This window comes from Mastigoproctus giganteus, chromosome 7 (assembly GCF_048544385.1).
Source record: "Mastigoproctus giganteus isolate SK-2022 chromosome 7, ASM4854438v1, whole genome shotgun sequence".
Taxonomy (NCBI): domain Eukaryota; kingdom Metazoa; phylum Arthropoda; class Arachnida; order Uropygi; family Thelyphonidae; genus Mastigoproctus; species Mastigoproctus giganteus.
In genome coordinates, this window is record NC_143581.1 from 39,238,626 (window position 1) to 39,265,820 (window position 27,195).

Below are 27,195 nucleotides of genomic sequence, written 5' to 3' on the forward strand. Positions count from 1 at the left end.
TTTCATAAAAGGTGTGTGTGTGTGTGTGTGTTACCTTGATGAATTTGCAAGAGTCTAGTTGCCTTCTAAATTCAGTCTTGATAACAGATACCCAAATTTGAATCCAAAATCAATGTAAGTGCAATATTCTTTACTATATTCTGTGAGGCTATTGGCAGGAAATAGGTTTAAGATTTTCTACTTTTGGGACTCAATAAATCATTTAAAATTGCATGGAAAACACATTGGAAACACATTTCATGGAAAACAATTCTAAAAATTTTTGAACTTTCTTTACTTCATTTCCGAAACTTTCCTTAACTCCCCCCCCCCCAATTTTTGTGTATTAAAAATTTACATACTGATAATTTTGTATCTTCATAACTGTTAGCTAATACTGATGTAAATAAGGCTCTTCCAGCATTACAGTGTGTTTGATATCTCTGGTCTCAATCTGATAAAATAAATAAAAATATCTGAAGGGTTATTTTGTTTTTGTTATACAGTGGTAGGTATAACAAAAATGTACTGTAAACTTATAATTGGTTTTACTGTAATTTTTTTTCTATACTTTAAAAACAAATATTATTTAAGTAATTAATATTAAATATAAAAAGAAATAAAAATGTAGCTGTATATAGTATTTTCAAAGCTAAAAAAAATTGTGCTGCCAATAACTTATGTATCCATAGGAGTCTATGGCCCTTACAAATTTACCGATGTTGCAAATGCTTTAAAAATTAAAATACGAATTAGAGTGATGTATTCTGGCCTTCGTAGCCGAGTGGTCATGAGCGGGAGTGCAGTAGCACACGCTCTTTGAGTGGACCGGGGTTCAAGCCCCTGACTGCTGAATACGGTCGATCTGCCAACCCGCACTGGACCAGCGTGGCAGATTATGGTCCATTTCCCTCAGCATGAATTGTTGAGGAGGCTTCCATCCTGCAGTGGGTTGATAATGGCTGCACTTTACTTTTACTTTTTATTCTTTCAGTCATGGCTTTTGATTTGCATTACTCATTGTGTCAGAAGTGAAAAAATATGGCTGTAAAAACTCGTAAGTAGCATGCACTCATTATTGTTATATTAAAATGCAACAATAACTAGTGCATACTTGTTATCTGATTTTTCAACAACCATAGTTCTTCAATGTACCACATATTCTTCCATGTAAAATTCTGCAACTATAAATTACCTACCACATGATTGTTAGTTTACAGAAAAGTGAACCAACACATCCTTTTGTGCAATAATTGTTGCATTTTATGCAACACACTCTTTCACTTAAAATTTTGTAGTTGTAAATTATGTATTGTATGACAATTCACTCATCGGTGAAGACAGGATATTAGAGCTGGAAAAGGAAATAGAAAATGTGAATTGGAATAGCATCGGTTTGGCTGAAACAAGATGAAGAAATGAATCACTTATAAGTTTATCAAGTGGAAATCTGCTGTACACCAATGGAAACAGTGAAAGGAGTGAAGGTGGAGTTGGGTTTCTGGTCCATAAAGATTTTAAAAACATTTTGGAATTCAAAAGTACATCACCAAGGGTGCCAAGACTAATACTCAAGATTTCTAAGAGTTACAAGCTAAAGATTATAATGATTTATGCACCAACATCAAGCCATAATGATGAAGAGGTTGAAGAAATGTACACCGAAATTGAGTCTTCTAGATGAGCAGAAAAACCCACTACACTATTATTACGGGGGACTTCAATGCTAAGGTTGGAAAAAGGCAAAACAGCGCAGAAAGAGGAACTAGAGAAAATTTTGGAATTGGTGAAAGAAATAAAAGAGGTGAAAGACTTGTGGAATTTGCAGAATCTCAAGGACTATCAGTAATGAACACTTTTTTCAAGAAAAGGGTGAACAGAAAGTGGACACGGAAGAGTCCAAATGGATTAACAACTAATGAAATTGACTTCATCCTCACTAACAGAAGATATATTGTGAATGATGTTACCGTCCTGAATAAGGTAAATGTTGGAAGTGATCACAGAATGGCAAGATGTACACTTGATATAGATATAGGAAAGGAAAAAACTGACTCGAGTAAATAATACAAAGGTCTTTGAGATAACAGAAGAGGAGAAAAAGCAGTATGTACTGGAACTTAAGAACAAGTTTCAGCTTCTGCAGACTGCTCAGGACCAAGATATCGACGAGGAATATTACAACTTTCTGAAAGTGATAAAGCCCAAGAAACCTACAGAGAAAAAGAAATCCAAAGAAGAAAAAATTAGTCAAGAAACACTTGTCATGATGAACCGAAGACGACAAATGAAGAGCAAGAAAAACACTGACATGGAGAAAATTCAGTATACTGAGTTATGCAAAGCCATTAGAAAGAGACTCAGAGAGGACATAAGAAGATTTAACACAAGAAAAGTAGAACAAGCATTAAGGGAAAACAAAGGATTTAAATCAGCAGTCATGAGCAGTAATACAGAAAGACAAATGATACTGAAACTGAAGAATAGCGATGGTGTATTTATAAACAGCAGAAAAGGCATAATTCAAATAGCAGAAGACTACTATAGAGAATTATACAAGGAGCGAGGGAATGATGCCAGCAGTGGGGAAGATGGATTGCAAAGTAGCAACACATACGACATACCCAATATTCTTCCTAATGAGGTAGAACATGCATTGAAGAAAATGAAGAATCAGAAAGCCCCGGGGAAAGATGAAGTTACTCTAGAGTTGTTAAAATTGGGAGGAAGAGAGATAACACAAAAACTGGCAAGGCTCTTCACAAAGTGCATTAGAAAAGGTGTGATGCCTAAGCAGTGGAATAATGCAATCATAGTTTTGCTGCATAAGAAAGGAGATAAATCAGAAATTGGAAATTATAGACCAATTAGCATGTTATCCCACATCTACAAGTTGTTCACAAGGGTCATTACTAACAGATTAGAAAGAATATTTGATGAGAATCAACCGAAAGAGCAAGCTGGCTTTAGGACAGGATTCTTAACTATGGATCACCTTCACGTAATATCACAGCTAATGGAGAAAGCAAATGAATATAAAACACCATTATGCCTGGCATTTGTGGATTATGAAAAGGCATTTGACTCCATACAGCATAAGGCAATGTTTCCGGCACTGGAAAGACAAGGCATACATACCCCACATATTATGATTTTGAAGAAAATATATGAGAGTGCTACCTCCTTTATTAGACTAGATAAAGACAGTAGGAAATTTAAAATCGAGATAGGAGTTCGACAAGGAGACACAATATCTCCGAAGCTGTTTACTGCTGCTCTTGAGGATGCTTTCAGAAGATTAGACTGGCCGCAGAAAGGAGTCAATGTGAACGGAGAGTACCTAAACCATTTACGATTTGCAGATGACATTGTGGTCATAAGCCACAATCCCAAAGAATTAGAGGAAAATCTTAATCAGTTATGCACAGTTAGTAAGGATTTTGGACTAAAGATGAATGTGGCTAAAACAAAAATAATGATGAACTAGTATGCCACAGAAAGGGAAATAATGATTGAAGGAGAAGTAATTGAAAAGGTGGAGTCACATACTTATCTGGGACAAGTTATTAGCTGTAATAATGATAAATGGCTGGAAGTCAAGAGAAGAATAAATTTTGGATGGATAGCATTCAGGAAATATAGTCACATACTGAAAAGCAATATCCCAGTTTGTCTGAAACGTAAAATAATGAACCAATGTATACTCCCCACCATGACATGGAAGTGAAACTTGGGCACTCACCAAAAGAATGGAAGAGAAGCTGAGAACTACACAGTGAAGAATGGAATGAATTATATTGGGAATCAGACTGTTAGATAAGAAGAGAAACACATGGATTAGGCAGCAAACTCAAGTAAAGGACATTCTTATCAAAACTAAAGAACTAAAATGGTCTTGGGAAGTACACATAGCTCGAAGACATGATGGTAGAGGGAGTAAGAAAATAACAGAATAATACCCAAGAGGAGCTAGAAGAAAATCTGGAAGACAAAGGTGGAGATGGATGGATGAAATTCATGAGTTTTTGGGTAGTAAATGGATGGCCAGTGCTCAAAACAGAAGGAACTGGAAAGTTGCTGGAGAGGCCTTCGTCCTGCAGTAGATTGAAAATGGCTGATGATGATGATGACAATTAGTTTACTGAAAAGCATATTAGCACATCCTTCAATATCTTCAAAATCGAACAAGTGTAAATGGATAATAACAAAAGGTGTAGTTCAGATATACGGTTACAGTAGACACTTGATTATCTAGGGCCAATTAACAGGGATCTCAAGGGCTTGTGGAAGAATAACTCACATAAAAAAAGAAATAAGCAAAATTCATTACAGGTTTTGTTTGTATCGTAATGTTACTGTATACAAGACCCTTGCATTTTTCAGAAACCTCAGTCCTACCTTTGCTTTCGGCCTAGCAGCTCACTCCAGTGATATTTCATTAAGCTTTTTTTTTTTATTACTGCATATTTAATCTTAACAGTTTCTTCTGAAATTTTTAGTAGTGTTTGCATATGCCAAAAGCACCTATTGTCTTCACCATCCAGCTGTCTGCATCTACCAGCTCAAATACCGGGTGGACAGATACTTGTGAAATTTTATATTTAACTCTTTTATAAAGATTTAAGCCATTACAAATTTCATTAAAATTGGACAAATAGAAATTTAGTAATTTATTAATTTTCTTCATACACATCACATAGTCTACCTATATACTATATATTAGCATTAGTAGAGACATATGATGCAAGAAAGCAAGTTATATAGCATCAGCCAAAAAAAACCAAAAAAAAAAAAAACCAATCCATTCACTCCAAATGCTCGTCTAGTTCTGCCTTGAACATATTTAAGTTGTCAACCTCCATTAGGACAGGTGGAGGTTTGTTCCAACTATCAACCACCCCTGGCTAAAGGCAAATTTCTACATATCTATTCTACAATTGTCTTTCCTCAATTTGAATTTGTCCCCTCAGGTGAGTAATCTGAGCAAGAGGAAGAATCCCATCAGCATTGAGCTTTCTCAAACTATTCAAGGCCTTATACACCTCAATCAGATCACCTCGCAGGTGCCTAGTCTCCAGGTGCTGCAATTTGCAGAACTTAAGCCTATCTTGGTAACAGCAACCCTTTGTTCCATTCACCAATCTTGTTGCTCTTCTCTACTCATTCCAGCAACTCTACATCCTTCCTAAAATGAGGCAATCAGACCTATATGCAGTACTCAAGGTGTGGCCTGACCACTGCCTTACACAAGGAGACAATCACCTCCTTATCCCTGCTAGCAAAATTCCTGTATATCATTGACAAGACACCATGAGCTACTATTGCAGCCTGTCTGCACTGTTCAGAAAACTTCACATGTGTTATTCATATATATTGTAGCTAAAGCACTGGATATTCATATATATATATATATACTGGGTGGTTATAAAATAAGTTTCCCTATTCAGGAGACCCTAGTGTCAAAAGGGTTAGAGATAGCACTGTGAAAATCGGCAGGTATGTCGTTTAGGGTATGGGGAAGCGATTTGCAGAAGAAAAAAAATAGTTAATTTCCGCAACCAGGGGAGAAATTGGCACTGCAAACATGAGACAGAATACTTAACTTAGGATTAGATTTTAATATCACAACAAAGAAATCTACAGATATCGTTCTATGTGCTTTCCCTCACTTGAGATGACATTCGGAAAATGGAGGACTGCATGCAACACAGTTTCGTGTAGCATCTCATTGGGGATGATATCTACATGCTATTTAATGCTTGCTTTCGAATCGACAAGCGTCTGTATGCTGCCACAGTAAACTCTGTCTTTCAGGTATCCCCATAGCCAGAAATCACAGGGATTGAGATCTGCTGATCGGGCTGGCCAGAACTGCGGAAAGTCTCCAGGTATGATACCAAATGTAGAACAGAACAGTTGCTTCACTTGTTGACCAACATGGGGAGGGGCACCATCTTGCATGAACACTATGGTCTCCAAGCATTGCCTTCCTTGCAGAGCCGGAATAATGTGATCTCTTAGAAGAACGCAGTACCGTGCACTAGTTACCTTACACCTCACAGAGCCAATGAGGTGAACACTCTTCAAAGAAAAATGGTCTGATTATAAACTCTGCTGTGAATCCGCACCATACTGTAACGTATGGACTTTGTAGTGGTCTTTCATGCACAGCAGATGGACAAGAAGTTCCCCATATTCGGCAGTTTTGTGCATTTACAGCCCCATGAAGGGTGAAATGTGTCTCATCAGGCACATTTCACTCTTCGTGCGGCTGTAATGTGCAAGAACTAATTAGCAACAACGAATAGACTTTGCCCTATGATTTCTGGCTCATATGGAACTTGATGAGCCAGAAATCTAGAGCAAAGTCTATTCATTGTTGCTGATCACAAGACTTTAGTTCTTGCATTACATGAATCTTGTATGGGAACCAGCGTAAAATTATTGGAAGCACTTTACATACAGTAGACCAAGGAAAGTTCAAGTCTCTTGACACACCTCTGGCACTACTGACAGGTACTGTTTCACATTCTGACCTGGAGGCCACTGCAACTGCCACTTCATCCACTACCTACCTCTGTTCCAATACGTGATCATCCCGACTGGAATTACACCTAACTCCCCGATCGCTTCAAATTTCCTTATAAGTTTTCAAAGCCCCACTGACATCAAAGGTCCTTTACGCAAACCTTTAAGTTTCCAATATTCACATAGTGCTGCAATAGCTTTACAATTATTCCGGTAGAACAGTTATACTAAAAGAGCAGGTTATTTTTTGTAAGAGCCATAATGGTTATTGACAGTGGCATTGGCCTTTCTGCTTTTATCTAACATGATGTTATTTGTGTAAGCAGAGTGTCTTGAAGTAAATTACAACTTTTATGTATGTGCAGCACTGTTTTCCCCCAAGTGGCAGAAATTAACTAATTTTTTTTCTTCTACAAATCGCTTCCCCATATCCTAAATGACATACTCACCGATTTTCACAGCACTAATTCTAACCATTTTCACACTAGGATCTCCCGAACAGGGAAACTTATTTTATAACCACCCGGTATATATACACCCATGAGCCAAAACATTATGACCAGTGAGTCGTTATACAAATCAAAGCAACTGCAGGTGAACTACGGCGTGTGCGCGGGTAGTTCACCTGCAGGTGAACTACCCGCGGAAAGGCAGCGGACTTAAGCGAGTTTGACAAAGGCCAAATTGTAATGGCCAGATAACTGGGTCAGAGCATATTTGAAATGGCACGGCTGGTGGGATGCTCAAGGTCAGCCGTGGTTAGTATCTACCGAAAATGGTCCGAGGAGGGGGAACCCACGAACCGCCAGTGAGGTGTTAGATGACCATGGCTCATCGATGCTCAAGGTGAGCGAAGGCTCGCCCAGATGGTACATGGCAACAGAAGGGCGACTGTGGCGTAACTCACTGGTAATTGGAATGCTGGTGATGGGAGTAATGTGTCACAACACAGTACATCAAACCCTGCTGAAAATGGGGCTGCATAGCCACAGGCCGCTCTGAGTGCCCATGCTAACCACGGTTCACCGGCAACAGTGCCTACAATGGGCATGCGAGCATCGAAACTGGACCTTGAGTGATTGGAAGAAGGTTGTCTGGTCCGATGAATCACGTTTCCCGTTACACCATGTGGGCGGCCGGGTACGTGTGCATCATTTACCTGGGGAAGTGATGGCACCTGGATGCATCGTGGGACGAAAACAAGCCGGTGGCGGCGATGTCATGCTTTGGGCGATGTTCTGCTGGGAAACCCTGGGTCCAGTCATCCATGTGCCGGGCACTCTGAAGTCTACCACCTACCTAAACATCATTGCTGACCAGGTACACCCTTTCATGGCAATGGTGTTAACCTCTGCCGGTGCCATCTTTCAGCAGGATAATGCACCATGCCACACTGCCTGGATTGTTCGAGACTGGTTCGTGAAACATGAGGAAGACTTCCAGGTATTGCGCTGGCCTCCAAATTCCCCAGACATCAATCCCATCGAGAATCTGTGGTTTGTGTTGGAACAGCAACTCCAATCTAAAGTATCTCAACCACAGACCTTACAGGAGTTAAAGGATCTGCTGGTTGCGTGTTGGTACCAGAGACCACAAGACACATTTAGAAATCTTGTAGCGTCCATGCCTTGCCTGGTACGATCTGTTTTGGCTGCACGCGGAGGACCAACATCATATTAGGTAGGTGGTCATAATGTTTTGGCTCATCGGTGTATATATACAGTGGTGTTCAAAGAAAGTGCATCACCTAGGAATTTCATATTTCTAACCCTTTTTAGCGATGGTATGTTACATTAATGACTAGCATCACAAATAGAAATATAAACAAAAGATATTTATTAATAGTTAAGGGAAAGCTAAGTAATATTTGACAGGTGCCCTCAAAATATTCCAAAATGAGCATTTGCAACCTTTATACAACAGTTTTGGTAAACACGACAATTATGACTGAAATTTTATCAGAAGCCCTCACAATTCGTTTCAGTTTATCATTTTAAATGGAAAACAAAATGAAAAGTCCACCAGGTGCAAACTAACAGTTAGTTGAACCACCTCTGGCCCTGATGACAGCAGCACACCGTCGAGGCATTGTCAAGATCAATTTCTGAAGATAATCAACTGATAGTTTGTGGTTCCAAACACTAATTATGGCTTCCTGAAGTTCACGAAGGGTCTTTCTTTCTTTCTGGCAACTGCAGATTCCACACGATGCCAACAGTTCTCTATAGGATTCAGGTGCGAGCTGTATCCTGGCCAGCTAAGAGTTGTAATGGACCATTCTTCCAACCATTCACCTGTAACAAATGTAAACACATTATTGTCAAACCTCTAATGCAGAAATGAAACTAAAGTAACTACAGAAGTGCCTAATTGCACTTTTTGCCCGAGGACAAGAAGCAGAGTCGTCCTGAAAGATGCAGTTACTTGGCAGGTTGAAATGATCTCTAATGGTTGGCAGCAATTTGCCTTCCAATATAGACAGGTATCCATTGGCATTTATGGTAGCTTTTATAAACTGCAGGTGCCCTACTCCACGATATGAAATGCACCCACATATCATTTGGCTAGTAGGGAATTTCACTGTAGGCACCATACAGTCTGGATGGTATTCTTCACCATGTCTACAGCGAATTGTTTGTCTCCCATCAGAGCCATGCAGGCAAATTTTTCTCATCCGAGAAAATAACTGACTTCCACTGCTTGGGGGTCCATTTGACATGCTCCTTACACAAAATTAATCAAGCCTTTTTCTTTCATTTTTTGTGTGAGGATGGATTTTCTTCTTAGGACGACAGGCTACAAGTCCATTTTTCAAGTGTCGTCTTCTGACTGTTACTGCACTTGCTACCACTCCTGTACATTCTTCTCATTCTCTTTTCAGTTCAGACGAAGAAGCATTACGGTTTTTAAGGCAAAAGCGCTTCAAAACACAGTCCTGTTTTGGTATAGAGACAAGTTTGCATCCGGTTCCTTTTTTCCTATCAGCAGAATCAGTATTCTTGAGTTTGGAAAGAAATCTACTCACTGTCAACTGATTACAAGACACTCTATAAGCAATATGATGGGAAGAACATCCTTCCTCATGTAAAGCAACAATAGCCAGTCTTTCTTCGTGACGTCAACTGCACGTACCTCGCCATCCTGACACAAGCAAGGAATGACTGCAACTCTTGCAGAGCGTACTTATATGGCTGAAAGTAACAGCTGATGTAATATTACATCATCACCTATTCACGTCAATCTTATCTATAAGAAATATTGCCATATATACTTACATTATTCGGACAATTACAATTTTATAGGGTGATGCACTTTCTTTGAACACCAGTGTTTTTTTTTTTTTTTATGAAAACCCCAAACACGAAAGGTATCAACCTATAGTACTTAGTACCGTGCATGGGTTGAAGGAGAAGTGGGGGGGATGCCGATTATTTGGGCCACCGGTTAATCGGGGCAGCGGTTTATTTGGGGCAAATCTTAAAAAACAGAAACCAATCGAGAAAATAGCCAGGGTTTACTTCGCTTAATTGGGACAGCATGCAGTTTAATCGGGGCAGGATACCACAGCACTGGAGAATACCCTACGATTGTCTCCGACGGTACCACGTGGCTCAGTTGAAATTCTGGAGGTCACAACCATAAAACAATTAGCACTCACCTGTTTATTGGGCTTTTCTGTTAGTGAAATCTATCATAAACGGATCGAGTAAACTCGATCTTACTGAATTTGCGATAATACCGAAAGCTGGAATTCTGTGGGTTATTATGGTGAAATGTGTTTACACTTCCATGAAATCTTCAATCATAAAAAAATTTATTTTCAGATCTTCTCTTCATTCCTATTTTTAAAGCTTTGTAACTCGTTACTCCGTTCTCACTTGCGCGTATTGTGTTACTTGCAATTTGTGTCTGCCGTGTTCTTTGTTATTGATTGCTTATCTTTTTACTGTTTTAAATTTTAACCCCCACCCACAAATGAGTAAACAGAAATGTCAACTAGTTCATATGTACATATTACAGTACGTATTAATTATTCCGATTATCAGGTATATTCTTCCGATTTTCACTTATCATTTAATTTTTTAATTGGTAAGGTAATAAAGGGTAAATTTGTGCCTAATATATCTTTGCTTTTATAGCCTGTGGATAATATTCCTCCTATTTTCGCTAATTAGAATTGCTGTTTAATAGAATTAAAATTCAATTCACAAACGTAATCACAATGACTGGCGCTTACTGCACATCGTATAGTGAACAGTACTTTACTATGTTGAGTTCGTCGTAACGTGATTTGATTGCACAGTGAACAAATTGTAAAGGGGGGGTACATTGTATTTTTAACTATTTACGTGAAACTTCGGATAATTGGGACAGCCGTTTAATTAGGCCAAAATGCACTAGACCCGATGTGTCCCAAATAACCAGAATGGACTGTATATGACAGCTGCTTTTTGAGCAGCTCATTTTCTTTTTGTCAGTTTATTAATTATAAATCATGAATTATTCGAGTTTATTATATTAATCACAGCAAAAACATGAAATGTATGTTAATTTCACCTGTTATTAAAACCCAAGAAATAAGTAAAGCATTACAAAACATTGATTGAATATTACACTGTGAGGTATGTGCAGTGAAGTGAAAACAATTACTTACATTATTAAATTAATTTAAGAGATAAAACTTTAACAAGCCTGAAATGAAATACACTGCATAAATTACCTAACTTGTTTAATTTGCAACCATATACATCCATCATGTTATAATGGTGAAAGGATTATTCTTTTTATTGAACAAAACCTTCAGCTCATCAATAAAAGTGAAAAAGGTGCTAAAGTGTCAACCTTAATGAGTGACAACAGAACTTGACTAAATGGAACAAGAAGATGACGCTATGAAATTTACAGTCGAAGCTCTATATAACAACCTCCCCCCCCCCCGGGGAATGAGAAAACAGTTGTTATATCGATTGTTAATAACATAGGATTAGGTTAATGAGAAATTTGCCGGGACCAACTACATAGGATGTTATAATGTGTGGGATGTTAAAAAAAGGGTCACTATAAAGAGCTCTGACAGTAATAACCATTAGCAAGAAGGCCAATAAAGGGAAAAAACAAACTTCACTATAAAAAATTAATTAAATGTAAAATTTCATCTTGTAATACTTTTATAAATATGAATATAGCATGTAACTTTATTTTTGTTACATTTATAAGTTTTTCTTTCATTTTGAAAATTACTTAGGGTTAAGATTATCAGGGAGAATATTTCCTAATAATCTTGCCAGCGAATATTCTGAGAATATTCCCAGCCCAGATAATCTATTGTATAATAATCTTGCAAAAAAATTGTTGCAAAAATTTTTATTATGATTTTTATCAGTGATTAGTTTTAAATACCTCTGCAGATTTTAGATGGGGAGGCTTTCCATCAAATACATACACAGGCTTAATTCCATTTTCAATCATGCGTATTGTTCGGTAGAAAAATCCCACAAGGTGACTAAAAAGAGAGAAAGAGAGTTATTGATTAATTAGAAGCTCAACTTTAGAAAGTTTAAGACCAGGAGGTACTGACAATATTTGAAGTACCACTGATTATTGCTAAAATAACTACATTAGACAATATCAATACTAATCTATTAGATAGCAATTAGTCATCCAATTCATTAAGAAAAGAGTAATTACACCTAACCTTTCAGACCTATTTTTGACATCATCAAGGCAAATTTACATACCTTTAATATTACAGAGATGGTAGAATGAGTTTTATATTAATACAACATAATAAAATACACTACACTGACAACTCAATAAAAAAAATATATAGAATTTCATTATTGGCACTTTGAATATGTGAATATAACTTTTTAAAATCACATCTTCATTAAATATTGATGAAAGTCAGCTATTCTTCATTCCTTGTTCTAACAGCTATTTTCACTTTGGTACAATAACTGAGTCACTGGAGAATATTTAAAACAATGAAAATGCTTATCTGAAAAGAAGTTGTTTGTGAGACTGCAATGAATTTTCCACTGTTTGCATTTTCACAGAAAAAAAAACCTCTTTTCTGGTGCACATCCATTTTTAAAATTAAGAATGTTATTAATTTGCACAGATATTTATTGAAAACCTTAAGGGTAACAAGCTTAGTCATGAAAAAAACCATTTAAAAATAAGAATACTTATTTAATCATTAAAAACTTGAATGGATAAAGGAAGTTTAAATATAGGGCTCTTGCTGAAATAAATCATCATTGCTTGTAATAAAAAAAAATCACACTTTCATAAGGAATGGAGATCATGAAGTTACCCCAGGCAATGTGTAATAAGAGGTATGATCAAAAAGTTTAGACCAACTGAATTTTAAAACTGTGGTGGTGCTGTGATGAGCTGAAATGTACTCAGTAATTCTCTAGACACAGTAATACATAAATCACCTGTTTACCCGCATGTTGTCTGAATTAGAATGTGTGAGTTGAATAGATGTCTGATGTGTTTTACTGCATTTTTAAAAAAAAATGTGATTTTATTGAGCAATGAATTTTTTTTTATATATATATATATATATATATATTTTTTTTTTTTTTCAAATTATGGACAAGTAAACAGAAACCCACAAAATGTTAAAAACACCTTTCTAAGAAGATGCTATGCAACATTTGAACTTTTCAGTGAATTGTTTGTTGTTTTCATTGGGTTTAAGGAGCATCAGCAACTAAGGCCATGTTGCAGTGTAAATTGTCTGAAAATTGCATGTGTTCTGAGGTCAATTTTCTGTTTGCTGGATGAAAAACCTGAGTTTCCAAGGGGAGAACCATGCTACCCCTTGCCTGAGACCGACTAACTCAGCCATGTTGTGAAAAAGACCCATAAAAATTTCTCCCATCATTGACAGGATTCGAACTCACTTTTCAATGAAGCTGCTTAAATTCCTTGCAGGAATTACAAAGCTAACTATATATTGCTTTTCTCTTGATAAAGGGTACACTTCAAAGTACAGTACAGTATGCAATAACATTCAGTAGCACATACAATAAATTACAAAAATACAGCTGGCTTTTTCTCTTTTTTCCCCCTTTAAATATATTACTACAATATGATCACTCAAAATCTGGAAAATCCAAAGATCCAGCTAGCCTTGGGTCCCAAGTTTCCAGATTTTTAAGGTTCAACTGTAATAAAAAAGTAAATTGCAGCCATTATCAACCCACTGCAGGATGGAAGAATCCTCAACAATTCATGCTGAGGGAAAATGGACCGTAATCTGCCATGCTGGTCCAGTGCGGGTTGGCAGATCAACCGTATTTAGCAGTCAGGGGCTTGAACCCCGGTCTACTCAAAGAGCGTGTGCCACTGCACTCCCGCTCCTGACCACTCAGCTACGGAGGCCTCAACTGTAATATCATTCACTAATATTATATATAAAAGTATTACTGCATTAAAAAAATAATAATAAAAGAAAAGAAAATACTGCTACAAGATTAAACCAACAAAATTGTTACAAAAAAAAAAATTCTGTGGTAGTCAATTTGTTCAAATTTGCCTGAATTAACTGATATTTATTTTAAAGCTATATATAGATGTACAGTACATAATGTGCAAACCAATAACCATAATAAATGCAAATTATTGTAATTTTCTCTGATTAATTTTTGATCTTTTTCTCCTTATCTTTTCCAGGGGCTCATATCTGGTGAGTATGGGCTTGGCACACCCAGGGTCCTGAGCTGGATATCATTATTCTTCTCTTTCTTGGTGATTCCCTTCTCTCTCTCTCTCTCTCTCTCTCTCTCTCTCTCTCTCTCTCTCTCTCTCTCAGGGGTAACTCAGAAAATTTTTTTTTTTGGCTGGGGCAGCAAAAGCCTCAGGCTTCCTTGCACCATATGGCTAATAATATTTTAAATAGATTTCATTTAAAATCAATTATCCAAAATACTCAGTCACAATTTCAGAGAACATGGAATTTTACTGTATGTGGATTTGTGTGTTGGGGGGGGGGATAGTATAAAAACTGCGACTAATTCTGACTTTTCCTTCTCAGATACACCCCCCCCCTCAAACATTTGAAATATCCTTTTATTTATTTAACTATATAATATCGGTTCAAATGCACTATAGTTAACCCATAAATTTGAACTACGTAAGTAGGGTAGAAGGCATAATTTTAATTGTATCTCCTATTGTGGTTGCCTTCACAACAAGATAGCGGTATTGCACTACTTCAAATAAATAACGCTTCTCTAGTAGAGAAGATTACTGTTATTTATTTTGGCATGTTGCATTACCAGGGTACCTGCCCGCCCACTGATGATGAAGCCCAATAGCTTCGAAACGATCGTCTGGTTGGTGGTATCCTCTGAAAATAAATAACAGTAGTCTTCTCTACTAGAGAAGCGATATTTATTTGAAATAGTGCAATACCACTATCTCGTTGTGAAGGCAACCACAATATGAGATACAATTAAAACGATGCCTCTACACTACTTACGTAGTTCAAATTTATGGGTTAACTATGGTGTATTTACACCGATACTATACAGTTAATTACCAAAACCCATAAGAATTAAGCCTTGTGCATTTTGTTTTCAAGCTTTCATTTATGTATATTTTAGATATTTTAAGATATTTTGAGATATTTTAACCTCAAAGTTAAGACATGCTGACAAATCCATATATAGTAAAACTGAAAATGCTTGTATATCTAAAACTACAGCTAATGGAGGCTAGCAGCTTCTGCCAAGAGGTAAAGCTTTCTATATATTATAAGTTAGTTCAGAAATATAAAAACATCAAGTCTAGCGGAGTTAGTCCATTCTTCCTCTTAATGCTTAATATACACTGAGTGGCCAAAGAATTGAATGCTCCACCAAAGACAGTGTTGTGTCTGTACCAGGCTATATAAAGCAGGTGATGCCAAAGGATAAAGTATTTTTGAAATTTAGTGAATGGGCCATGACCTAAGTGACTTTGAGTGTGCTGTGAAGTTATTGCAGATATTAGAACCTATAGTACTTAGTACGGTGCGCAAGTTGAAGGTTGAGAACATGAAAGAATATATTTGTCGACATTAGACTTGAATGTTGAAATTTACAGGAAGTACGTATAAAGGAAAGTTGAATGAATAAATGAGAAAGAAGAAAAGTTGGTTCTGTGAGTTTCAAGTCGGACAGTAAAAGGATGTTGACTGGTTGCAGCGTGTGTTCGAACTGTTTCGGAAGAGAGAGCGGGAATTATAGAAGCCAATTCAGAAGAGAAAAAAATATGCATGTGATGCACATAAATTATCAGCGACACAGAATCCTATGGCAGATATCAGCTAGTCTGTAATCAAGTCACAAAGGAGATTAAGCAAGTGAAGGCAGATTACGAGAAATCTTTAGAAAAGGATGCTAAGAAAAACAGCAAAGATTTCTTTACTTATATAAACTCTAAAAGGAAGAGGATGAATCAGATTGGTCCTCTTGATATCGATGGTTCGACTGTTGATGATCCTGCTCAGATAGCGAACAAACTTAATGAGTATTTTGCATCTACATTCACAAATCAGGAGTTATTAAGAAAGGAAAATGCCAAAAGTTTATCAAATTGTAACAGGGTGCTTAACGATTTTGTAATAACTGAGAGTTGAAATTGTTGAAGTTAAACATAAAAAAGGCAACTGGGGTGGATGGATCTATCCAGTTATATTAAAGGTGGTGGCAAATTAACTAAGAAAACCCTTAGCCATAATTATGGGATCATCCTTAGATGATCCCATAATTAAATAATGCAGTCACTGGTTAAAGATGCATTGCAAGTTCATCTAGACAAGGCTGCAGCAATAATTCAGACAGCATGGGTTTGTAAAGGGAAAGTCCTGTCTGACAAAATTGATTAGATACTATGATGTGGTTACAAAGGAACTGGATGCAAAAAATAAGTCTGATATCATATACTTGGATTTTAGTAAAGCTTTTGACACTGTTGCACGTGGAAGACAAATTGGAGCAGAATGGTATTAAGGGTAAGTTGTTACAATGGATAAAAGGGTGGTTGAGTGGGAGAAGACAGAGGGTGGTAATCAATGGATGCTGCTCTTCATGGACTAATATTATTAGTGGAGTTCCACAGGGTTAGGTGTTGGTCCCACAGTTGTTTTGTATATTTATCAATGATATTGATGAAGGTATATCAGGCTTAGTGTTGAAGTTTGCAGAAGGTTGGCAGGGTTGTTAATGACAGTAATTGCAGTGTGCTACTGCAACAGGATCTAAAAAATTTCGGCAGATGAACTGAGAAGTGGCAACTGAGGTTTAACATTGACAAATGCAAAGTACTGCATATGGGTAGAAGTAACCCCAGAGGAACGTACCAACTGTGTGGTACTACACTTAGGGTGGTAGAAATGAAAAAGACCTGGGAGTTGTTGTTATTTGGTTTTTAGGAGCATTAGCAACTAAGACTTATTGCTCCGGGGATATGCGATGGTCATTCCCTGACCTTTCCGCATACTCCGTAATTGGTTGTCATGGGCTCGGACCCTGGTCTAATCTAGAAGCATGTGCTACGCACTGCTGCTCCTGCCCACCTGGCTACGGAGGCGCCGACCTAGGAGTAATTGTGCAGTCAGATATGAAGTTTTCTGAGCAATGCAGACAGGCTGCAAGAGAGGGTCATGGGGCTTTTTTTATGATATACAGGAGTGTTGCTAGCAGGGAAAAGGAGGTGATTATCCCTTTGTATAAGGCAATGGTCAGGGCACGCCTTGAGTACTGCATACAGGTCTGGAGGCCTCATTTTAGGAAGGATGTAGATTTGCTTGAGCATGTACAGAGAGGGGCAACAAGATTGGTGAGGGGAATGATCCTGCTTAAGTTCTGCAAATTGTAGCAGCTGAAGACTAAGCACCTGCGAGGTGATCTGATTGAGATGTAAAAGGCTTTGAATTGGTTGAGCACACTGAATTCTGATGGGATTCTTCCACTTGCTCAGATTACAAAAACCTAAGGGGGCATAAATTAAAATTGAGGAAAGACAGTTATAGAATAGATGTGTGGAAATTTGCTTTTAGCCAGTGGGTGGTAAATTGCTGAAACAAACTTCCATTTGTTTTTTTTTTTTTTTTTTTTTTAATTTTATGAGAACCCCAAACATGCGAGGTATTAGAACCTATAGTACTTAGTACTGTGCTTGGGTTGGAGGCTGAGAAGACGAAAGAAGATATTTGTTGACATTGGACTTGAACTTCTGTAGATTGTAATTTTCAGGAAATATGTAGGAAGGAAGGTTGTTCCAGAAAACGGCACTTGAATGAATAAATGAGGAAGATGAAAAGTTGGTTCTGTGGGTTTCAAGTTGGACAGTGAATGGATGTTGGCTGGTGGCGGCACGTGTTCGGACTGTTTTGAAAGAGAACGGGAATTATAAAAGCCAATTTAGAAGAACAGTGCCCATGGAAGTATCTGTAGAAGAGGAATGCAGCAGAAACAGTACGTCTATGAGAAAGCGAGTGGAGAGATTCTGTTAGAGATGAATCATTAATTAACCTTACTGCCCTCTTCTGAATGGAATCAAGAAGCCTGAGAGAGGTTTTGGGGGCACCCCCCCAGATGTGGGAACAATATTCCATGGCAGGGCGGATTTTCGATTTATACAGAGTGAGCAGCTGTTTGGAAGAAAAGTAACGCCGATAGCGAAAGAGAAAACCAAGTTTTCTAGATGCAGAGGAAGCAATATTTGTAATGTGCTTGTGCCAAGAGAGATTAGAAGTCAGGGTAATCCCCAAAAGAGATATATCATTTTGCCTAAAAATCGGAGTGTCACTAAAGATAAGCATAGGAGCAGAAGAATCCTTTTTCCGAGATAGTAGTAGTAGTAGTGGCATGTGATGCAAGAAAGCAAATGTATGAGCTTATGCAGCATCATCCAAAAAAAAAAAATCACACCATTCCCTCCAAATACCTGTCCAGTTCCTCCTTAAATTTATTCAACCTATCAACTTCCACGACAGATGGAAGTTTGTTCCAGCAATTAACCACCAGCTGGCTAAAGGCAAATTTCCGCACATCTATTCTACATCTGTCTTTCTTAATTTGAATTTATGCCCCCTTAGGTTCGTAATCTGAACAAGTGGAAGGATCCCATCAGAATTCAGCATGCTCAACCCATTCAAGGGCTTATATACCTCAATCAGATCACCGCGCAGGTGCCTAGTCTCCAGCCACTGCAATTTGCAGAACTTAAGCCTCTCTTGGTAAGAGGATCCCTTCATTCCCCTCACCAATCTTGTTGCCCTTCTCTGTACACGCTCAAGTAAATCTACATCCTTCCTAAAATGAGGCCTCCAGACCTGTACGCAATACTCAAGGCATGGCCTGACCATTGCCTTATACAGAGGGACAATCAACTCCTTTTCCCTGCTAGCAAAATTCCTATATATCATTGACAAAACCCCATGACCTGCCCTGGCAGCCTGTCTGCATTGCTCACAAAACTTCATATCTGACTGCACAATTACTCCCAGGTCTTTTTCATTTTTCTACCACCACATTTTTCATTTTAAGTGTAGTACCACATAGTTGGTACGTTTCTCTGGGGTTACTTTTACCCATGTGCAGTACTTTGCATTTGTCAAGGTTAAACTTCAGTTGCCACTTCTTAGCCCATCTGTCCAAATTATCTAGATCCTGTTGCAGTAGCATACTGCCATTACTGTCATTAACAACCCTGCCAACCTTTGTATCATCTGCAAACTTCGACATTAAGCCTGATATACCTTCATCAATATCATTGATAAATATACAAAACAACAGTGGACCTAACACTGAACCCTGTGGGACTCCACTAATAACATTAGTCCAAGAAGAGCAGCACCCATTGATTACCACCCTCTGTCTTCTCGCACTTAACCATCCTTTTATCCATTGTAGCAACTTACCCTTAACGCCATTCTGCTCCAATTTGTACAATAGTCTTCCATGCACAACAGTGTCAAAAGCTTTCCTGAAATCCAAATATATGATATCAAAATTATTTTTTGCATCCAGTTCCTTTGTAACCACATCATAATATCCTATCAAATTTGTCAGACAAGACTTTCCCTTAACAAACCCATGCTGTGTCTGAATTATTGCTGCAGTCTTTTCTAGATGATCCTGCAATGCATCTTTAACCAGCGACTCCATTATTTTACCAGGAACAGAAGTTAAACTAACTGGTCTGTAATTACTCGTGTCACCCTTCAATCCCCTTTTGTGAACTGGGGATACATTTGCACATCTCCAGTCCGTGGGAACCTCCCCTGAGTCCAAGGATGCTCTCATAATTATGGCTAAGGGTTTGCTTAGTTGCTTTGCCGCCTCCTTTAATATAACTGGATAGATCCCATCCACCCCAGGTGCTTTTCTTACGTTTAATTTCAACAATTTCTCTTCCACTTTGCTCTCAGTTATTACAAGATCATTAAGACAGTTTTAGAAGGGTTGAAATCAACTAAGTTGTCTTTGCCCCACTGGAGAATTACCTGAAGATCAGCATTTAAGGAATTGGTAGAAGATTTTCGAGAAGTTAAAGCTGATTGAGCAGGACAAGGTTTCTCAAAATGGAAAGTGGAATGCAATGTGCTATCATTGGCAAAACTATGGATAGGATTTCCAGTCAATGGAAGAAGGTCATTAATATACAAGAGGAAAAGAGTGGGGGAAAGAACTGAACCTTGGGGGACACCGGCATTAGTGGAGAAGTTAGAAGACAGAGCCACTACCATCACCCTCAGTGAGCGATTAGAGAGAAAACTGGATAACAAATTACTGAACACAGTTGGCAAACCATAAGATGGAAGCTTGTTTAGAAGACCTTTATGCCAAACACGATCAAAAGCCTTTGAGATGTCAAGAGCAACTACTTGTGTTTCACCGAACCTTTCCATTGAATTAGTCCATAAATGGGTAACATAAGCCAGAATATCACCAGTGGATCGACACTGACGGAATCCATACTGGCGATCGTTGATCAGACGGAAGGTTTCTAGGTAGTTTAAGAGTTGGTAGTTAATTGATTTCTCCATTACTTTAGAAAGGGTAGAAGTAATTGCAATGGGACGATAATTAGATGGGAGGGATTTGTCACCCTTTTTAGGAACTGGCTGGATATGAGCAAATTTCCAAGCAGAAGGAAAAACACCTTTGGAATAAGAAACTGAAAAAAGGTGGCAAAGAATAGGAGTAAGTTCAGGAGCACAGGTTTTGAGAACAAGTGGAGAAATACCATCAGGACCTGGAGCTTTCTTAGCATCAAGATTCATCAAAATCCTTCTGATATCCTTTTGACGGAAGACCACAGGAGGCATTGAATGGAGCGTGTTGGGAATAGTGGGAGGTGTTTTACCAAGATCATTAATACATGAGCTGGAAGAAAAATGGTATGCTAGTAGGTCAGCTTTATCCTTGGCTGAAGTGACAACAGAACTATCTGGTTTGGACAGAGGTGGGAGCAGAGATGGGCAAAAGTTGCGGCCAATAGCTTTGGCAAGAGACCAGAATGCTTGGCTACCATTAGGACAAGAAGCAAGTTTTCTACTCTTAGCCTGTTCAAACTCTAGTTTGGACTGATTAATAACTGCTTTACAATTGTTGCGAGCTTTGGTGTAGGCAGAAAATGAAACTGAAGAATTAGAAACAAGCCAATTACGATATGCAACATTCTTCTCATGAACAGCCTTAGCACATTCTCGTCCTTTATCTAAACCAAGGTTTAGATAAAGGAAGAGATTTTAAAGTGGAGTGTGGGATAAAGGATTCCATTCCTGCAAGAATAATTTCACTGACACGATCTGAGCAAACGTTGACATTAGAAGTTTTGAAACAGTAATCCGACCAAGGAAAAGAAGAAAAGAAGTCTCGCAGGTCATCTCATTTTGCATTCTTGTAATGCCAAACAACACGAGGTTGGGAATAGCCATGGGATAAAGGTTCCATTGGAGAAGAGACAATCACCAAGTTGTGATATGAGGTGCCTAAAGGACCTCTCACTTCGACCGTGTACTTAGAAGGGTTGTTTGTGAGAAAAAGATCAAGCGTATTCGCTGTATGATTAGCATTGTCCGGTATTCTTGTAGGTAAATGAACAATCTGTGCTAGGTCATTAGTAATTGCAAAAGCCTCAGCATCTCGAACTGCTGGGTCGGTGTGACTAGAAAACGGAAGCCAGCTGGAGTTGTGAACATTAAAATCACCAAGGAAAATTACCTCACTGTTAGGAAAATTGGACTGAAGAAAGTCAAGTTGCAAAGAGAGAAAGTCAAAGAGCTCCATGTGATTAGTGGAGTTGGGAGAATGGTAGAGACAACAGATGAATATGACACAATGAGGTAGAGAGATTTTAAGCCAGAGAAGATCAAAGAGAGGAGATTCCAAATTGCCAAGTCTCTGACAGGGAATATCAGAACGGACATATGCACAAGTACCACCTTTGAGGTGTAAAGAATCATACAGCGGATAATTTGGGCATCTGAGATGAGCAGTAGTTGAATCAACAGATAACCGAGATTCTGTCAAAAAAAGTACATGGGGTTTGGCAGACTGCAAGTGGAAATGGACATCGTTGAGATTAGAATTGAGACCACGTATATTTGTGAAATTAATTAGGAAGTGCTTAGGAGGTTTATATCTTTTCGCAGATAAGCTTGTTCTATTAGTTTGACAATTCATGGTGTATTCAGTAGTAAGAAAAAGTGGGTGGGACATGCTGTATGAAGTAATGAGATTTATGGATATGGTGTACACGTGGTAAGAATATACCCAGATCCTTGACATAACGTGGCCTCGACAATGCTGCCCGCGTACACACTACTCGGACTCCCTCCAATCACTATCTGGTAGAGTAGAGGTAGCAAGATTATACACTAGCTGATCCGGAAGCCTCCTAAACAGTTACTAATAGGTTCCGTCCAGTGTACGCACTGTTCTCTAAAACGGTGTTTGCAGGCCGGCCTGCGAACAGCGTTTTAGAGCTGTATCCTCAAAATGTAAGGAATATTGGATCTCGCCACAACATTCATCATAACCTCGAAAGTCATAAATCATACTGCATGATGGAAGAGATGGGGAAGGGTTGACCGGAACTTAGCTCTAGAGACTAAACATGGGTTCCACCACTTCAAGATTCAAATAAGCAAAGTGGTGGTATTTCACCAGTTGATGAGAGTCATCTACCACCTAGTACTGCCTGGTAACCTAGAGGGGCGGTGTTCCTCCATGTGGTATGGGCGCCACACGTCGACCCCTGCTTACGTTGGTTCACACCTAGGTGGTCACCCACCATGTACTTGTGCATGGAGGTTATACCCAGGATTACTAACAGTCCCACCATCGTGAAGGTGCAAGCAGAGGATTTGGCTGTCACAGACCATCCGGACTTTGCCGAAATTGGGTCCACTTGACTTGAGTGTCACCCGAATATCAGTTCCATCAGCGTTTTAGACTCCCAGGTAGCAAGTACAGCTTGTCTGGCATATCTGAGAGAATGTCTGTGACAACCTCAAGGACCATTTGTCGTTGTGGAAGTTGATAGCTTAAATAAATTCAAGGAGCAACTGGACAAACATTAAAAGGAATGGTTGTGTGAATTTTTTTTTTTTTTTTTGACTGATGCTACAAAGCTCATACGCTTGCATCACATGCCTCTATTACTATTACAAAGTGCATTACATTTCAGGAGTGTCAGATTCTTTCTTATATTAATTGAATTGTTTTTTTATTTTTTGTGATTAACAAATGTAAAAAGAAAATACAGTTACTTCCTTATCAATTAATTACTAAGATTTAAACAGAACACTTAAACTAGTTTTATGTTCTCTAAACAGCCATTTTGTTTAATTACCACTATACAATATTTATAACTCTCATTCCATATTACTCTTCTTTTTTTTTTTAAGTCTCTTTTCTCTATGTACATATGTATCTCTTCATAAGTGACATCACATTCACAAGTCTTGCGTAACAATACTGGATTAAAATTACATGAGTGCCAGTGTTTTATATCAATATCAACCACCCAGATGATTATTATTTAATACAAATACCACTGGTTTTTAATTTATTTAATGCAGGACACTATGTGGATATATTACTAAGAAAGATTTTTAAGAAATTACATTTTTACCATATAATACCGTTTTCTGTATTAGTATTAGCCATATAGTGCAAGGAAGCCAGAGGCTTTTGCTATACGAGCCAAAACAATAAAATAAATAAAATAATAATAAAATAAATAAATAACTAAAAGTTAGATAAGAAAATACAGATTATACATTTCTCCTCCTCATGAAGGTAAATGTCCAGTAGACCTTTGGATTTCTTCAAATTGTCAGTCTGACTACCTGCAGAGGCAACTTGTTCCAGTAATCAACAACTCACTGGCTAAAAGAACACTTCCTACAATCTAGTCTAAACCTCTTCACCCATAATTTGAAATTATAGCCCAGAATTCTTTATAACAGTGAAAATAACCTATTTGTTAAAAAAACACCCCACCTCCCACCACCATTTTTTTTTATTTGTAAAAATTCTGATGTAATAGAACAAATTAAGTAACTTTTGAAATTTCTGTTACAAATGTAGTTTTATCAGCAGTAAGTTAATAAATTGGCACTTGAGCTAAAAGAAAGGCACAGAAAAAGTCTTCATTACTCATTATATAAATAAATTTAAAAATTCAAGCGGAATGCACAAGCAGTAACCTCCTGTTATTTCGTTCGAATCTTGCAGCCATTGTTTTTGTAAATAGTGTTGGGAATTCAAATTTTTAATTGAGGTAACTAGGTAGCTCTAACGTAAAATTATATAGCGTAATACGCCTCACTGTTTCTATTAGATAGCGTAGTATTGACATTTAATTAATTTAATTTATTGATCTTATTAATTTAAAATATCATGCCCCAAACTAGAGTAGCAAAGCAACGGGCACAAAGTGGCAGGAGTGCTGTGACTCGGCGGGAGAACTGATGCGATTCTCCAACGCATCACAGCCTAAAAAAAATGTGCAACTTGTGAAATGTTTGCCAAACTCTCTGGAACAGAACATGATATTGCCATGGGGATGTCTTTGTGTGTGCGCGATGTAAAGAGTGTAAGGAAATCAGGCGACAACTCAGCGTTGTTATGGGCCTATATGAGAGCTTGAAGGACAGGGTGGATGCCCTCAAAGGATCTAAATTGAGGGACCCATCAAGCTCTCAGCTGCCCACATCAACGCCAGAGCTTGCACTTGGTCATCACAGAACACAGCGGCAACCCCCAAGGCAGAATGCGCTGGTCCCACAGGACACAACATGGGTTTGTTAAGGGAAAGTCTTGTCTGACAAATTTGATAGGATAATATGATGTGGTTACAAAGGAACTGGATGCAAAAAATAATTTTGATATCATATATCTAGATTTCAGGAAAGCTTTTGACACTGTTGCACATGGAAGACTATTGTACAAATTGGAGCAGAATGGTATTAAGGGTAAGTTGCTACTATGGATAAAAGGATGGTTAAGTGGGAGAAGACAGAGGGTGGTTTTTTTTTTTTTTTTTTTTGGTAGTTGTTGGCGCATCTGTGGCCATAATGCACCTCCCAAGGTTTTTGCAGTATTTTGATCAACGCCCGAGGCAGGATTCGAACCCGCGACCTTTGGGTTGCCAGGCAGGTACTTTAACCACCCGCCTCAGAAGGTGGTAATCAATGGGTGCTGCTCTTCGTGGACTAATGTTATTAGTGGAGTTCCACAGGGTTCGGTGTTGGGTCCACTGTTGTTTTGTATATTTATCAATGATATTGATGAAGGTATATCAGGCTTAATGTCGAAGTTTGCAGATGATACAAAGGTTGGCAGGGTTGTTAATGACAGCAATGGCAGTGTGCTGCTGTAACAGGATCTAGATAATTTGGGCAGATGGGCTAAGAAGTGGCAACTGAAGTTTAACCTTGACAAATGCAAAGTACTACACATGGGTAGAAGTAACCCCAGAGAAACGTACCAACTATGTGGTACTACACTTAAGGTGGTAGAAAATGAAAAAGACCTGGGAGTAATTGTGCAGTCAGATATGAAGTTTTGTGAGCAATGCAGACAGGCTGCCAGGGCAGGTCATGGGGTTTTGTCAATGATATATAGGAATTTTGCTAGCAGGGAAAAGGACGTGATTGTCCCTCTGTATAAGGCAATGGTCAGGCCATGCCTTGAGTACTGCAGATAGGTCTGGAGGCCTCATTTTATGAAGGATGTAGATTTGCTTGAGCGTGTACAGAGAAGGGCAACAAGATTGGTGAGGGGAATGAAGGGATCCTCTTACCAAGAGAGGCTTAAGTTCTGAAAATTGCAGTGGCTGGAGACTAGGCACCTGCGCGGTGATCTGATTGAGGTGTATAAGGCCTTGAATGGGTTGAGCATGCTGAATTCTGATGGGATCCTTCCACTTGTTCAGATTACGAACCAAAGGGGCATAAATTCAAATTAAGAAAGGACGGATGTAGAATAGATGCGCGGAAATTTGCCTTTAGCCAGCAGGTGGTTAATTGCTGGAACAAACTTCCATATGTCGTTGTGGAAGTTGATAGGTTGAATAAATTTAAGGAGGAACTGGACAGGCATTTGGAGGGAATGGTGTGTTATTTATTTATTTATTTATTTTTTGGCTGATGCTGTATAAGATCATACACTTGCTTTCTTGCATCACATGCCAACTACTACTACTACAAACACTAATCGTGAACTAACTACATTCTGACACACGGCTGCCACAAGTGGACAGGGAGGTAAGCGTCGCTTACGGGTGGCAGTTCAAGAGGCCGCTGAAATATTTTTCGATATTGTTTTTGTGAATTAATTTCAAGGTTGGTTGGTTGGGTTTTATTGCCGCATTAGCAACTAAGGCTATAATGCGCCAAAACCTTGTCATAAAAAAGTAAAACTTTCAGTGACCTAACGAATTAGGTCACTAAGTCAGGGTATAAAAACAAGTATAAACTGTAAAAGACAAATATCAGTAAACAAGTAACAATATTAAGGTAGATTTTTTTAAATGTGAGTAAAAAGGTTTACTGATTGTAGAAAGCTAAAAATAGCAGACACGTGGTCATTGTTGGATAAAATCTGACTGAGTGTATATGGCTCAGTCAGATGGTTAAAAGCGGTAAAACGAGCATTTCTAAAACTGGTACAATCACATAAAATATGATCAATGGATAAAATGGTGTTACATTGCTCGCACATAGGAGGGTCATCAGCCCTCAGCAAAAAGGAGTGTGTCACATCGTAGTGTCCTATGCGGAGACTGTCATGCCGAGCAAGAACAACTTCCTCTTTGCAATCCCTGCGTAAGCTGGACCACCAAGGATGGATCACAGTCTTAATCCGACATAGTTTGTTTGTAGTAACCAGGCGATGCCACGAATCTTGCCACAGAGATTGTAGGTTACTACGGATCACTTGCATGTAGTCTGTACAGCGGACTAACAGGTCAAGATTATCCATCAGGGGTGCCGATTTGGCTGCAATATCAGCCAAATCATTTCCTCTAATCCCGATTTGACTGGGGATCCAGCAGAAGCAGATATCGAATCCACTTACATAGAGGCTGTATATTATCTGCTGAATTCAGAACAGGGTCGGATGATTAGTGCGTGACACCGCTGATAAAGCCTGTAGTGCACTCAATGAA

The 27,195-nt window shown here is 38.4% G+C and overlaps 1 protein-coding gene across 3 annotated transcripts in view; it reads right to left on the reverse strand.

The window, feature by feature from the left end:
* Positions 1–27,195, reverse strand: part of Fen1 (Flap structure-specific endonuclease 1) — a 182,793-nt gene that overhangs the window by 131,618 nt on the left and 23,980 nt on the right. For all 3 annotated transcript variants that reach the window (XM_090376844.1, XM_090376843.1, XM_090376845.1), the window contains exon 3: positions 11,908–12,010. In XM_090376844.1, the coding sequence (XP_090232970.1) occupies positions 11,908–12,010 (103 nt within the window). The remainder of the gene's footprint in view (positions 1–11,907; positions 12,011–27,195) is intronic.